We start from the raw sequence: 14,594 nt of genomic DNA, 5'->3' as shown, positions 1-14,594 counted from the left end.
TGCTTGCTACTGCATCTTGCTTAAAGTATCTGTAGTGAACTTGGTATTGGTATTATGCATTAGAAACAGGCTGGATTTAAGAAACTGTGGGGAAGGACTTCTGTCTTCATAGTTAAAAAACTCAGAAAGGATTTGCTTCTAGAAAGGCAAGGCTGTGCTTTAAATGTGAATGTTTTTCACGCAAGTTAAAATTTCTTTCTCCGTCTTTGTCATATGATATTTAAAACTATATTAATTTTTAATCATCGTAATATGTAGTGAAACTATATGTAACTTTGTTCTGTATTTTCCCAGTCTCCTGTAAAGTGTTATCATGCTTTCATAATTTAAAAAAATTTTTTTAATGAAGTCAAAATTGTATCAATGTGTAGGTTGAGATAGGGCAGTGATAAGAATCCACCTGCCAAGGCAGGAGACACAAGAGATACTGGTTCGATTCTTGGGTTGGGAAGATCCCCTGGAGGAAGAAATGGCAACCCACTCCAGTATTCTTGCCTGGGAAATTTCCATTGACAGAGGAGCCTGGTGGGCTACAGTCCATGGAGTCCAACAGGACTGAGTGACTGAACACACACACATAGTACTGTAGAAATGAAAGACTGAACTCGTCTTTTTTTCCTTGATAACCTATCAGGAAAAACACACTTGTCCCATGCATGTTGTTGCAGATCTGCCAACATCTGTTGTTGTTGTTTAGTCACTGAGTCGTGTCTGACTCTTTTGCAGTCCCATGGACTGTAGCCCGCCAGACTCCTTCTGTCCATGGGATTTTCCAGGAGTTGGTTGCCATTTCCTTTTCCTGGGGATCTTCCCGACCCAGGGATCGAACCTGAGTCTTTTGCGTTGCAGGCAGATTCTTTACCACTGAACCAGCTGGGAAGCTCAGACCAACATCTACCAGCATGTTTTTAATGTTTAAAAGACTTTGAGGACCTATTAGAAACCAGATGTATTTTTTAAGTGCCTTCAAGTTCTCAGTTCAAAGTAATTGAGTTTACTTCTGTTTTAAAAAGAAAGCTTTTATTATAAAAGTGTTTATATTTTTTATTAAAGTAATATGTTCTAGAATCACATGTTGTACCCTTAACTGTTGCAGTTCTGTTATATTTCCTTTTGGGCTTTTTGCTTCTACCTTTTCATTTAGCACAATCTCTTGTGAGTTTTCCAATATTAATGAAAGTCTTGTTTAAATGTCATTTTTAGTGGCTACGTAATTTGTCTTGCGGATGTGCCATAATTTATTTAACCATCCCCCTCTTGGACGGGTTCAAGCTTTTTCCAGGTTTTCCTATAATTAATAAGACAATGACCATCTTTCAACTCTTCCTTCAGCACATATTTTTATGAGTGCTTTTCTGTGTGCCAGCCCAAGTGATGAACGTGTTTTGGTAAAAAAAAGGGATCTCTTAAAATCTGCTAGAGGGATATTCGGGAGCTGAAAGCATACCGGACGTCCTGAACCCAGTTTGTGTGCGGCACTTAAGAGGTTGTTGATTTCAGTCCTTCCTTTCTGTCTGAGCAGTGATTCCTAAATGGTTCTGCCCACTTAGATGCGGCAGAATCCCTTGAGGCCCACCCCTCTCCCCAGTCTCATAAAAAATAACTCAATGATATAAAAAGATTGGCAAGAACAAACTAATTGTCAGAAATCCTAAATGAAATACATTAAGAATAAAACGCAACAGAAATTCCACAAGCATTTTCGTTAATACCAGAACAGACAGCGATCTAAAATCACAAGCAGCTCAATACAACACCAGTGACACAGGGGTTTCTGGCAGTTCCCTGCGGGGAGCGTGGGCTTCACAGGGCTCCCGGGCGTTTGTGACAGCCAGGCTTCTCAAAACCGCGCGGCGCTGAACGCCTCAGCAGGCACTCGCAGCAGACCAGTTTCCGTTTATGAATATCAAATTTTAATCTTCTTTGTTGACCACTTTTTTGACCAGGCCTTGTGAGTACTTTACCTACATTTTATTTCATCTTTGCAAAAACTCTATGAGGTGTATGCTGTTATTATCTGTCTTCCAAATGGAGACACTGAAGCCCAGAGAAGTCAATTAACTTTTCCAGAGTGGCACAGCCAGCAAGTGGCAGAGCCCTCAGCCTCAGCCCCTCATGTCCTTGCCCAGCAGACCACACTGCCTCTGTGAGAGCATTCGTGAGGAGAGCACTAGGAAGCAGCCCTTAACTGTAGGTGAGAAAGATGACCTGTGGGTTGACACTTTGTCCATAAAAGCAAAGGAAAAACTACCATTCGGAATCAGTTCCTTGTCTTGTCAGGAAGAGGTCCATAGGCTAGCATGTGCTAAGAATGTTATTCCTGAGACACACACACACGGGAGGAAATGTGCGTGAGGTCTTTCTGTTTTTCTTGTGGACAGCTAGGTTAACTTCATGTACTCTAGATACAGGTGTATTTGTTGTGACCTAATGGTGATAAAAAGAACGTGCATTCGTCTCACCTCAGTGAGACGACTCAGAGCGCACATTCCCACGGAGAAGCACACATTCTGTCCTCCACAAGGACAGTGCTGTCAGAACAGGCTGTCTGATGAGGTCACGGGAAGAGAGAGGCTCTGGCTTAGAGAGGTCAGTGAGGCTGTGATCGGTCGTATTTTGTGACAGCCAACCCATCTCCTAATTTCTTTTTCTTGCCAGGGTCAGCACCCCCCACCAAAGAGTCAAGCCAGCTCGATGCGTTCTCCTTTGGTGGGGGAGGCAAGCCTTTCTATGAGACCGTTCCTGAAAGCTTACCTTCCTCAGGGACGATGACATCAGCTAGCACGGGAGCAGCTGGTGCCGCTCCAGGAGAGTCTGCCCCATCCAGCAGCAGACCCGCAGCCCCTTCTGGAATCTCTCTCTCCACCCCTGCTGGCAAGCTGGAGGCGCCACCGTCCAAGCTGGGCGAACTGCTATTCCCAAGCTCCCTGACGGGAGAGACTCTGGGAAGTTTCTCAGGACTGCGGGTTGGCCAAGCAGACGAGTCCACCAAGCCAGCCAGCAAGGCACCGTCCCCAGGCGTGACCAGTGCTGGTGCGCAGCCCACCAAGACCCCCGCCGCCCCCTCCGGGTTCAGTTTTCCCAGCCCTGCGGTGCTGGGGAAGCCCGCAGAGCCCCCCGAGACCAGCTCCGCGGCCACCTCGGCGGCGGCGGCACCAACAGCAGCAGCCAGTCCCAGCCCCAGCCCCAGCAGCTCCTCGACGGGCGTCTTTGGCAACCTGCCACTCACCAGTGCAGGCTCCTCTGGGCTGTTCAGTTTTGGGGGCCTGTTTTTCAGTAGTAGCAAGACCAGCTTTTCATTCGGAGGCCAATCAACAAGCAGCACAGCACCCTCCTCCGCCCCGCCATCCACTGCCACGCCCCTGCCCACGTCACTCCCCAGCCTGTCGTTTGGCAGCCCCCTGAGCTCAGAGTCTGCCCCCACCCTGCCCACGTCCTCTGGTAAAAGCTCAGAAGCAGCCACATCATCGGCTCTGCCCGAGAAGCCAGGCAGTAATGAAACCTCGGCATCAACTGCCTCCCTCCTGGGGCAGCAGCCACCAACCCCGCTTCCCCAGGCTCCGCTTCAGACTCCCGACCCTGGGAAGAAGGAGCCTGCTCTTGCCCAGCCTGCCGTCAGCAGCCCTGGCACTGAGGCGGCCAGTACCAGTGTCCTGGCGCCTGCGGCTGAGGCCGCTCCAACAGCCCCCGGGGTCCCAGACGTCAAGACGGAACCGCCATCCCCAGGCCCCACTGTCTCTGTGCCTGGGCCAGCCACCATCACGGCACCTGGAGCCTCGAGCACCATCCCTGTGGCCCCAGAAACATCCAGACCTCCCACCACCTCCAGTGCTGTTTCCAGTGCTGCTCCAGGCCCCGCCACAGAGACCCCAGTGTTTGGGATAGTCACTTCTGACTCCTCTGTCTTCACTCAGCCTCCCGCTGCCAGCTCTAGCTCGGCTTTCAGCCAGCTCACCAGCCATACAGCCACCGCCCCCTCGGCGACCCCCATGTTTGGGCAGGTGGCCACCAGCACCGCCCCCAGCCTGTTTGGGCAGCAGACAGGAAGCAATGTCAGCACAGCGGCTGCCGCGCCACAGGTCAGCAGCTCAGGGTTCGGCAGCCCTGCGTTTGGCGCCTCCACCCCAGGGGTCTTCGGACAACCGGGCTTTGGGCAGGCCCCGGCCTTCGGGCAGTCGACCAGCAGCCCCGCGAGCAGCTTTTCCTTCAGTCAGCCGGGGTTCAGCTCTGTGCCTGCTTTTGGTCAGTCCGTGTCCTCCACCCCCACGTCCACCAGCGGGAATGTCTTCGGTGCCTCTTCGAGCACCAGTAGCTCCAGCTCCTTCTCGTTTGGACAGTCATCTACCAACAACGGAGGTGGGCTCTTTGGCCAGAACAACCCTCCTGCTTTTGGTCAGAGTCCTGGCTTTGGGCAGGGAGGCTCCGTGTTTGGTGGCACCTCGGCCGCCACCACAACAGCGTCATCCTCTGGCTTTAGCTTCTGTCAAGCTTCAGGTAAGTACTTACGGGAGATTTTTTCCTTGGTTGTCCTCCATATTTGAAACATTTGCAACAAGTCTACATTGCTTCAGGAGTGAAAAGGAAGGGAGGGAAAACAGAAGAGGCTCTGGAAAGTCTGTAAGAGGGCTTGGACGCTGGTGGCCCTGGGCGTTTCTTTGGTCTAATCACTGTGGCTCCAGTCTTGCTTCTCAGCAAGTTCTCCACCAGAGTGCCAATTTCATGGGGGAGAAAAACAAGTTTAAAGTCATAGCAAGTAATGAATGACTCATGAGTATGAAATGTTAAATTTGGAAGGTGTTTTAGAGGTTATTATGTCCATAACTGTCAAGCCTGGAGATGACTGATCTAATGTCTGTCGGTGCCAGTGGTGGAACCAGACCTAGACTCCAGAACTCCTCGCCCTAGCCCATTGTTTCATTGTCTTCTGACACCATCTTGCATCCTGGAAGAGCAGGAAGTGACATTTGAAAAGTTGGGTTTTTTTTTTTCTATTTTCAGTATAATTTTTTAAAAATCTTTTAAGTTTTACAGTTTTTTAAAGTAAAACACAATCCTCACTATTGCATGCCCCATCTTAGCAGCTGCTTTTACTCCAAAAACCAATAGATGGGACACTCCCAAAATCTTTTCTAATCTTCCTTTCTCCATGGTTATCTTATGAAAGGCATTTCTTTAGCAGTCAGGCTCAGTGGGTGAGGGGAATCAAAGGGCATTGATTTCTTGGTGGTCAGGGTTACAAATAACTGCTAGTTCATTCCGTTGATGATAACTTATTTGAAGCTGGCTCATAATTTATTAGGAAGTCTATTCCTTCCTGTCTTCAATAACTATTTGCTGAACTCCCACTATGTTCCACTACAAGAATGGATGCAAGACACAGTGATGCGAGATAGTTTTGAGACCCACCTGATGCCTTGTCAGAGGCTGGTCAGCCTGTTTGAGTGATGGGAAGTGTGACAGTTGGTCTAAAGAACAGGCAGAGAGAAGGCCTTGTGGCTCTTAAAAGAGAATAGGATATTTAACCCTATCTCTAGCGCATCTTTTGTTCTGCAGTCAAAACTTGAGAATCCTTGTCTACAATCAAAACTATTTCAGTACAACCGAGAACCTCTGAAAAACTCTCCCTTCCTGTGGTAACTAGGAGGAGAGATGCCTGCACAGCCCCCTCTAGCTGTGGGTGAGGCACTGGGACCTGCCGAGCTCCCCGGCCTGCACCGATAGCAGAAACGAAGAGTGAGCTCTCGCCATCCAGCTCCTTGTCTGGGGCTCTTCTGTTACAGTATATAGTTCTGCCTGGCTTCCCAGGCCCCGTTCAACCCAGCACCTCAACCATGTTATACCACCTAGAAGGAAGATAAACAGCTCTTAAAGAATCTGGCATTTGAGATTAAAGGAAACCAGGGAGTAGTCATACTCAAGATATTAAGTCAGTCATTGGAAACACTTCTTAGCAGCTATGAGTCTAGGGAAAAGCTACTCAGAGTCCTCACCCCCACCCCCTGGGGTTTGGTAGAGACAAGGATTCAGTCCCTGAAGCTTTGAGACTTTTTTTTTAACTGTTATAAAATTTTAGCAGTAAAAAAAAAGGTTTTTAAAACTACTTGCCCATAATTTTCTCCATTTCCTTGGTAGGGAAACAGATTTTAGTCGTGAGATGATTTATTCTGAGGTACTTTCACATACCTGAATGTCATTTAAAAACCAAAAAACACCACGAGGAAGAGACGCAGCGTTTTCTCCTGAGCGTGAAGTTGGCTTTTGGTGCTGCTTGTGCAGCTGCCATGGGTCGTTGATGATCGTTCTTCTCTCCTTTTTTGGGAGAGGGAGAGGGAGAAAACGCCGTCTGAGTGGTTTTGTTTTAAAAAAAACAAAAAACAAAACTTTGATGTATAGAAGTTTCATTCAAATTAAACTTCTGTTTTCTTTTATTTTATAGGTTTTGGTTCTAGTAATACTGGTTCTTTGTTTGGTCAAGCAGCCAGTACCAGTGGAACAGTCTTTGGCCAGGTAATGTGGATATTTGCCTCTATTTGGGCCAACACTATAAGTCCCATTTGCGTTGCTTCTGTATATAGGATGTAATGTGTTGTGTGTCCAGCAAACAATGCTGGGGTTCTCAAGCTCTGCCTCCTGTAGCTTCCTTGGGGGCACAAAAGTCTCCACTTCTGATTTGAGAAAATCACTCCAGTGTTGATCCTTGTTTGAAAGTCCTCTTGGAAAGCACTTTAAAGCACATCGCCTGGTTTCTGTCAATCTTCCGCCTATTGTTAGGCCAGGGATTGGCATCTATGGCCCATAAGTGAAATCTGCTCCTTGGCCCTTTTTTTTTTTAAGTAGTTGTTTAAACAGTAATAAGAATATGCAACAGAAATTGTATATGGCCCCTGTGCTAAGCAACATGTAGTCAAAGAGCTCCTTTTGGTGACCTGAGCTATTTCAGTTTGTCCAGCTAGTGGTTATCGTGTGCTGGGCCTGGTTTTTAGTGATGTACACACATAGACCTAAAATCATTAGTGCTTGGATAAGGTAAGTGCTGCCATTACCCCCATTTAACAGATGAGAGCACTGAGAACCCCGAGGGGTTAAATTTACTGTTATAGAAGCCAGCTGCTTTTACTTTTGTTTGTTTGTTTTTAAATATTTATGTATTTGGTTGCTTCAGATCTTAGTTGTGGCATGCAGGATCTTTAGTTGCAGCATGCGGGACCTAGTTCCCTGACCAGGGATCAAACCTGGGTTCCCTGCATTGGAAGTGCAGAGTCTTAGCTGCTGGACCACTAGGGAAGTCCCTAATCCAACTGCTTTTATTTATTTATTTGTAATTAGTTATTTTGTTTTTGGTTGCACTGGGTCTTTGTTGCTGCTCTTGGGCTGCTCTCTAGTTGCAGTATACAGGCTCCTCACTGTGATGGCTTCTCTTGTTGAGGAGCACAGATTCTAGACACACAGGCCCAGTAGTTGTGGCCCATGAGCTTAATTACCCCCTTGGTATGTGGAATCTTCCCAGACCAGGGATCGAACCTTTGTCCCCTGCATTGACAGGCAGATGCTGCTTTTAGATCGTAGTACCTTCACGAGGAGTCCTTCCAAAGAAAGATGCTCTGACATATTGGGAATGACTGACTTTCTAAAGGTAGAATTGACATTTGTCCAGAAGCTGGAGAAAGTGGTGGCCATGTTATATACTTCTTCGAAGTCTTCAGTAGGAGATTTTCTTTTTCACCTTTCTCCTAAGAAGGTGAGCTCTGCCCTAGTCAGTGATCCTTGACAGAAAGAAACAGAACTTCTGATTTTCAAGTTCCCCAGTGAAAACAGCTAAAAATGGCTAGATAAACCATATAAACCATAGATTCGAAAGCACTTATAAGCTAACAAGGTATTTTACCATGCCTTATTAGAGGGGAAGTGGGACCGTATAGAAGTGCGTGGAGCCAGTTCTGCCCTGAGAGCATCACTAGTCTGAGAGCACTCGGACTTCCTGTTAAACCCCAAAGGTCAGAGGGGCAGGCTTCACTCACCAGGGTGCGCCAAGTGGGAGGCCTGGAAGAGCCCCTCCCCACGGTCAGCTGTGACTCTACCTCTCCAGGCTCATCCTGAACACGCGGCCTGACCTGCTTCAGGGAGGGTGGTGTCTCCAGGGCATCTGGTGGGGCAGCACAGGCCACACTGAAGAAGAGTAACTCTAGGCCTCCGGTAATTTTTAAGGACATTGATTCCCACACGTAGATTCGTCACAGCAGGAAATAAGGAGCTATGATCAAGAGCCAGAATAAATATGAGACACACATTTGCAAAGACTCCCTAGAATATAAAACAGCTGTGTTTTACATGTTGCAAAGAAATAAAGGAGAAACTTGAAAATACCAGTCAAGAATCAGACATTACAAAAAGTGTCATAGCAGCTTTGAAAAAAAAACAAATAGAACTTCGAGAAAATTGTTACAATTAAAATTTTAACTCAGCAGATCAGACCCAGCAGAAGAGGATAGTAATATACTAGATCACCGGTCAGAGAACTTTCTCTGTGAAGGACCAGATAATAAATATTTTAGACTTTGAGAGCTACCTACTGCTTCTGTCGCAACTACTCAACTCCGCCATTGTGGCACAAAAGCAGCCAGAGGCTGCACATGAGTGAGTGAGCATGGTTATTCTCCCATAAAGCTTTATTTATAAAAATAGATGGCAGGCTAGATCTGGCCCATGGGCTAGAGGTTGCTGACCCTTGAACTAGAAGGTCAGATTAAGTTATCTGGAATTCATCATGGAGAGGATAAAAGATAGAAAATAGAAAAGAGAAAGCAAAAACGCTAAAACAGAAAATCTAACGTACATTTAATCGGAAGGAGAAGAAAAAGAATGTATGATATTAGAAGAGAAAAAGACAGATTTCCAAAACCAACAGCAAACAGTAACCCACAGATTCTGAAGTCCAACATATACCAAGCAGAATGTATAAAAGGAAATTGAATCTAAGACTTGCCAGAGTGAAACTGTGGAACTACCGATATAAAATATTAAAAGCACTGAGAAAACGGACAGGTTCCCTTCAGGGCAGGAATAGTTGGGACTAACGGTGGAGTTCTCGGCGGTGGCAATGAAAGCCAGACATAGCCTATCTACCCAGAATTTTTGAACCCAGCAAAAAAACATCTGTACATAATGAAGTGAAATCAAGACACTTTTCGGGCAGATCCTGAGAGGCTATATGCCTAGCAGACCTGAAGGAAATTCTAAACGATATTCTTCAGGCAGAAGGAAAATGTGACCTCACTAAAATTACAGCTTTCTTAATTTTAGGGTAAAACAAGCCATGAAATAGGAAAATTGTAGCCTATATAACCGACAGAGTAATCATATTCAGATATAAACAATACAAGTCAAAAGGAAAAAAGACAACTGCACCCCCACCAGAATGGCTAAAATTGAAGGGCTGGTGGTACCCCAGAGGAAGCAGAGCAGCTATAATAGAAACACTCACAGCAGGAGTGAAGGTTCATAGAATCACTTTGGTATCAAAACTAGATACACGAAACACCTGTGTATCCACTCCAGATAAGCCGAGTGTATCTACTCTAGATAAGTAACCCACAAAATCAGAATGGTGGTTAGTCTTAGGATGTAAAAATTGAGGTCTGGGGGAGCCACCCAAAGTACCAACAGTGTTTGATGTCTTAAATGTTGAACATCATAAACAGTTATATGCCAAAATTCATTGAGCTCGCCACACATACGATTTGTGAACTCAATAGAAAATGGACGAGAGACCTCTTAAAAAAGGATGGTCTTGGTTACACAACTTTGTGGAATGTATACTAATGCCTGAATTATACATGTAAAATGCTTAAAATGGTGCACCCTATCTGGTTGGTGGTGCCTGTCTCATACCAGCCAGGGCCAGAGCAATTCCTTGTTTATCTGAGCTTGGCTTTTGGCTTGTGCCCATGCCTGGTGCATACCCTGGACACACAGGGGAAGGGAAGCTTAAAATGGTAAGTTTTATATACATTTTACCACAATTTAGAAAAAGACATAAAATATTTTTTGAAAAAGGATAGCCAGAGGACCATAAGTATATTCACAACTGAATTAGTAACACAAACTAAAACCTCAAAGAGATACAGTCTTCCTGGAAGACAGCACACATTTTAAAGCCCAGCGATACTAAACGCCAGCGAGCGCGCAAAGCAACAGAACTTACATACACTCTTAGTCGGTTGTATGTTGGCACAGTCACCTTGGAAAATAGTCTGGCATGATCGGGTAAAGCCCTGCAGTTCCACTCCTCGTTTGTTCTGTAGAGAAACTCATCTGTGCGCTGGGATACAGTGTTACAAAAACTAGAGACTGGAAGTAACTCAAATGGTTAGGATATACCATTGGGCAGATGAACTTAGATTATCCTATAACAGAATGTTACTACATTGTGAAATATGGTTGTGAAAATGAACACATTAGAGCTGCATGGGTGACTTTCACAGGCCTGTTTTTTCTCTCTCTCACAGGCATAATTTGAGCCAAGAGGTTTAAAGCCTATACTGTGATAAACTCCATATTGGTTACTCCCCCCACCCTACCACCACTTCATGTTCTTTCACAAACACTAGGTTTGCCATTGGAAAGGCTGGAAATTCAAATCAGTTTTTTTTTTCCTATCATGGCAGGGCCCCTATCTGTTATAGTCATTGCTGTATCCCCAGTGCTTCAGACTATGGCTAGCACAAGACGAGTGTTGTAAAAATGAATGAGTTTTCAGGTAGTAGGGGTATTCTCAGAAGAATTTAAGGATACAAGGTACATTCTGGCCAGGATATAGAATTTCATTTTCTTCATAATACCAAGAAAAATCCAGTTAGTATGACTATCACACTGGTTTTACGAGTATTAGAATTATCTAGTGCTATTTAACAAATTACCCCCAAATGTAGTAGCATTCTCTGGAGGTTGGCTTGGTGGTTATTTCCCACCTTAACTGGAACTCATGGCTACAGCATCTACATGTGGCTTCTCTATGTGGCCCGGGCTTCCTTACAAAATGGTAGTTGGATTCCAAGGAAGACTATTCCAAGAAAAAGGGAGCCATACAGAAACTATCCTCAGAAGTTGCAAGCATCATTTATACTGCATCTTCTTATTCAGGGCTGTCACAGAGTCCCACCAAGCTCAAGGGGAGGGGACTAAATTTCACCTCTTGCTCTAGAAGAGCATTTAGGTCTGGAAATATTACTGTGACCATCTTTGGAAAATATAATCTGTCACATGGGCCTGTCACAGCATGGCAGAGAGCCTGTTGAATTGATTTCTAGAGAGGGGAGTTAATTGTAGGTGAGCTTCATGGTACAGCTGCCTTTGGGAGTAAATGTCAGGTCTGGGTTTGGAAAAGTGGAAGAAAGGCCTAGCTGAAGGAAGTATACTGTCTGGAGAAGCAGCCAGAGGAAGATCTTGGTAACAATGAGGGCAAACAAATGACCAATAAACACACAAAAAGGTAATCAATAATATTAAAAGCATTAGGAAAATGAAAATCAAAACCATAATGAGATAGCACTCCACATCCACTAGGAAGGCTGTAATTTAAAAACAAAGAATAACATACGTTGACAAAGATGTGAAGATACTGGAACCCTCATGTATTTCTGGTTGAAACAGAAAATGGTACAGCAGTTATGGAAAACAGGTTCCTCAAAAAGCTAAACATAGAACTGTCATCAGTTCAGTTCAGTCACTCAGTCGTGTCCGACTCTTTGCGACCCCATGGACTGCAGCACACCAGGCCTCCCCGTCCATCACCAACTTCCGGAGTTTACTCAAACTCATGTCCATTGAGTCAATGATGCCATCCAACCATCTCATTCTCTGTCATCCTCTTCTCCTCCCACCTTCAATCCTTCCCATCATCAGGGTCTTTTCCAATGAGTCAGCTCTTCGCATCAGGTAGCCAAAGTATAAGAATTTCAGCTTCAGCATCAGTCCTTCCAGTGAACACTCAGGACTGATCTCCTTGCAGTCCAAGGGACTCTCAAGAGTCTTCTCCAACACCACAATTCAAAAGCATAAATTCTTCGGCACTCAGCTTTCTTTATAATCCAGCTCTGTCATATGAGCCAGAAGTGGTGCTCAGACACTTGTTCCCCAATGCTCATTGCAGCATTATTCACAATGGCCAAAAGATGGAAATAGCTCAGTGTTCATCAATAGATGATTGGATAACCAAAATATGGTATATTTGTGCAATGGAATATTATTCAGTCTTCAGAATGAATGAAGTTGTTCTTCACATCACATCACAGATAGATAAATTGTGAATACATTATGTTAAGTAAAATAAACCATAGATATAAGGACAAATATGATTCCACTTTATGAAATATTTAGAATAGGTAAATCCATAGAGCTGGAAAGTAGATCAGAATCTACCAGGGCCTGAGGAAAGGAGAGACCAGGGAGTTAGTTAATGGTTATAGAATTTCGGTTATGTGATGAAAGAATTTTGGAAATAGTATTAATTGTTGCATAACATTGTGAACATAATTAATGCCATTCAGCTGTATATGAGAAAATTATTAAAATGGTAAGTTTTATGTCACATATATTTTACCATAGTTTTTAAAACTTAGATGTAATATACCATAACAATTGAATTTTATACTTTAAATCAGTGAGTTGTGTGGTACGTACATTATATCCCAATAAAGTTACTTTAAAAAAGACGAGTCTGAAAGACTTGCAGGTTCAATGTAAAACTGCTCTATTCACCCCTCCCACTCTTTGCTAAGAGTAAGGAAGTAAAGCATAAAGAACTTGCAGTCTTGCAGCCTCCTGCCCCTGGACCTGTTGAATCCAAGGATGACACTGCAACTCAGCTGCCTCCTGGATCCAGGCTCCAGCACATACACAACAAATAACCCAAATCCTAAGCAAAGACCGTGCTGGGCTTACCAGGGATGAATTCATTCTAAATCTGTGAACCATTAGCTCCTCACTTTAGGACAGAGATGAAAGAGTGGTCTCTCACTCTCTGGGGAAAATATTAGCAGTCTTCAGTCACCGCAACACTGTTCCTCTATGTTAAGTCCACTGTACTTAACAAACAAAAAAACTCTGTAACATATGAAGAGGTAAAACAAAAAGGGGGACCTGCAGTCATATTTTAGAAATCAGCAAAAATAAATAAATAACCTACAGATGATCCACGTATTGGAACAAGCAGGTATATTAACTATTGTGCTCAGGTCTTTACAGGAAAATAAAAGAATGGTTGAATAAGGAATCTCAGCAGAGAAATGGAATTACGAAAACAGTCAATCTGTATCTGAAGTTTCAATACAGTATCCAAAATAGAAAATGATTTGTTTAACAGCAGAGGGAATATTACAGGAGAACAATGAACTTGGAAACATGTCAGTAGAAATTATCTAAGATGAAGCTTAGGGAGACGGAAAAAAAAGATTGGACAGAACATCCATAACCTGTGCACCAGTGTAAGGCAATTTGGCGAGATGTCATCAAGAGTCCCGGAAGGAGAGGAGACAGAATGGGAGAGAAGAAAAATTTTTGAAGAGACAATGGCCAAGCTTTTTCTTATTTGTTGAAAAACTGGAACCCACAAATGCAATAAACTCTGTGACCCTGAAACAGAGTAAATATCAGAAAATCACTCTTGAACACATTTAAACCAAATACAAAAAGAAAACTTTTAAAGCAGCTAAAGAAAAAAAGACTGATGACATAAAGAGAAATAAAGTATTGTGCAGTTAATAACAAGGTATTAAATGTATGACAACCATGGCAAAAAAGCAAAAAGAGTTTGCTACCTTGGAGTAAATCAGTGCTGCTCAACTGGTGTCTGTTTCCACCCCCAAAAGGAATTTCACAATCCCAGTGTCTAGAGACTTGTTTTAGCCTCATGAGTGGGGATGCTGCTGTAGGCATCTAACCAGGGATGCTGCTGGACATTCTGTAGCCCTCCAAAGAATTATGTGGCCAAAAATGTCAATAATGTCATTGTGAAGAAACCATTAGGAAGACAGAGATTTCTTAGAACACAAAAAGCACAAACCATAAAAGAAGAAATTGAAAAGCTTGTTGATGTTTGGTCACTGAGATGTGTCTGACTCTCTGCGACCTCATGGACTGTAGCACAGCAGGCTTCCCTGTCCTTCACTGTCTCCTGGAATTTGCTCAAACTCATGTCCATTGAGTCAGTGATGCTATCCAGCCTCCTCATCCTCTATGTCCCCTTCTTTTTCCCTCACTGTTTTCCAGCATCAGGGTCTTTTCCAGTGAATCAACTCTTGGCATCAATCAGGTGGCCGAAGTATTGAAGCTTCAGCTTCATCATTAGTCTTTCCAGTGAGTATTCAGGGTTGAATTCCTTTAGGATTGACTGGTTTGATATCCTTGTTGTCCAAAGGACTCTCAAGAATCTTCTCCAGCACCGCAATTCAAAAGCACCAATTCTTTGGTGCTCAGCCTTCTTTATGGTCCAGCTCTCACATCCATACATGACTACTGGAAAAACCATAGCTTTGACTATATTGACCTTTGTCAGCAAGGTGATGTCTCTGCTCTTTAATATTCTCCCTAGGTTTATC

The 14,594-nt window shown here is 44.1% G+C and overlaps 1 protein-coding gene and 2 non-coding genes across 6 annotated transcripts in view; all 3 read left to right on the top strand.

Annotated features, from left to right (window-relative positions):
- The window catches only part of NUP214 (nucleoporin 214), an 86,901-nt gene that overhangs the window by 55,517 nt on the left and 16,790 nt on the right, over nt 1–14,594 (top strand). For 3 of the 4 annotated variants that reach the window (XM_061154389.1, XM_061154386.1, XM_061154385.1), the window contains exons 29-30: nt 2,659–4,494; nt 6,437–6,507. In XM_061154389.1, the coding sequence (XP_061010372.1) occupies nt 2,659–4,494; nt 6,437–6,507 (1,907 nt within the window). The remainder of the gene's footprint in view (nt 1–2,658; nt 4,495–6,436; nt 6,508–14,594) is intronic. The other variant, XM_061154387.1, reaches the window with a different exon arrangement.
- LOC133065756 (small nucleolar RNA U3) lies at nt 6,138–6,352 on the top strand. The gene has a single exon (XR_009695009.1). It is a non-coding gene; the product is annotated as a small nucleolar RNA U3 (small nucleolar RNA).
- On the top strand, nt 9,842–9,972 carry LOC133065728 (small nucleolar RNA SNORA48). The gene has a single exon (XR_009694986.1). It is a non-coding gene; the product is annotated as a small nucleolar RNA SNORA48 (small nucleolar RNA).

Source organism: Dama dama, chromosome 11 (assembly GCF_033118175.1).
Source record: "Dama dama isolate Ldn47 chromosome 11, ASM3311817v1, whole genome shotgun sequence".
Lineage (NCBI taxonomy): Eukaryota > Metazoa > Chordata > Mammalia > Artiodactyla > Cervidae > Dama > Dama dama.
Note: the sequence above shows the minus strand (reverse complement) of the source record. Positions and strands in the feature narration are given on the sequence as shown.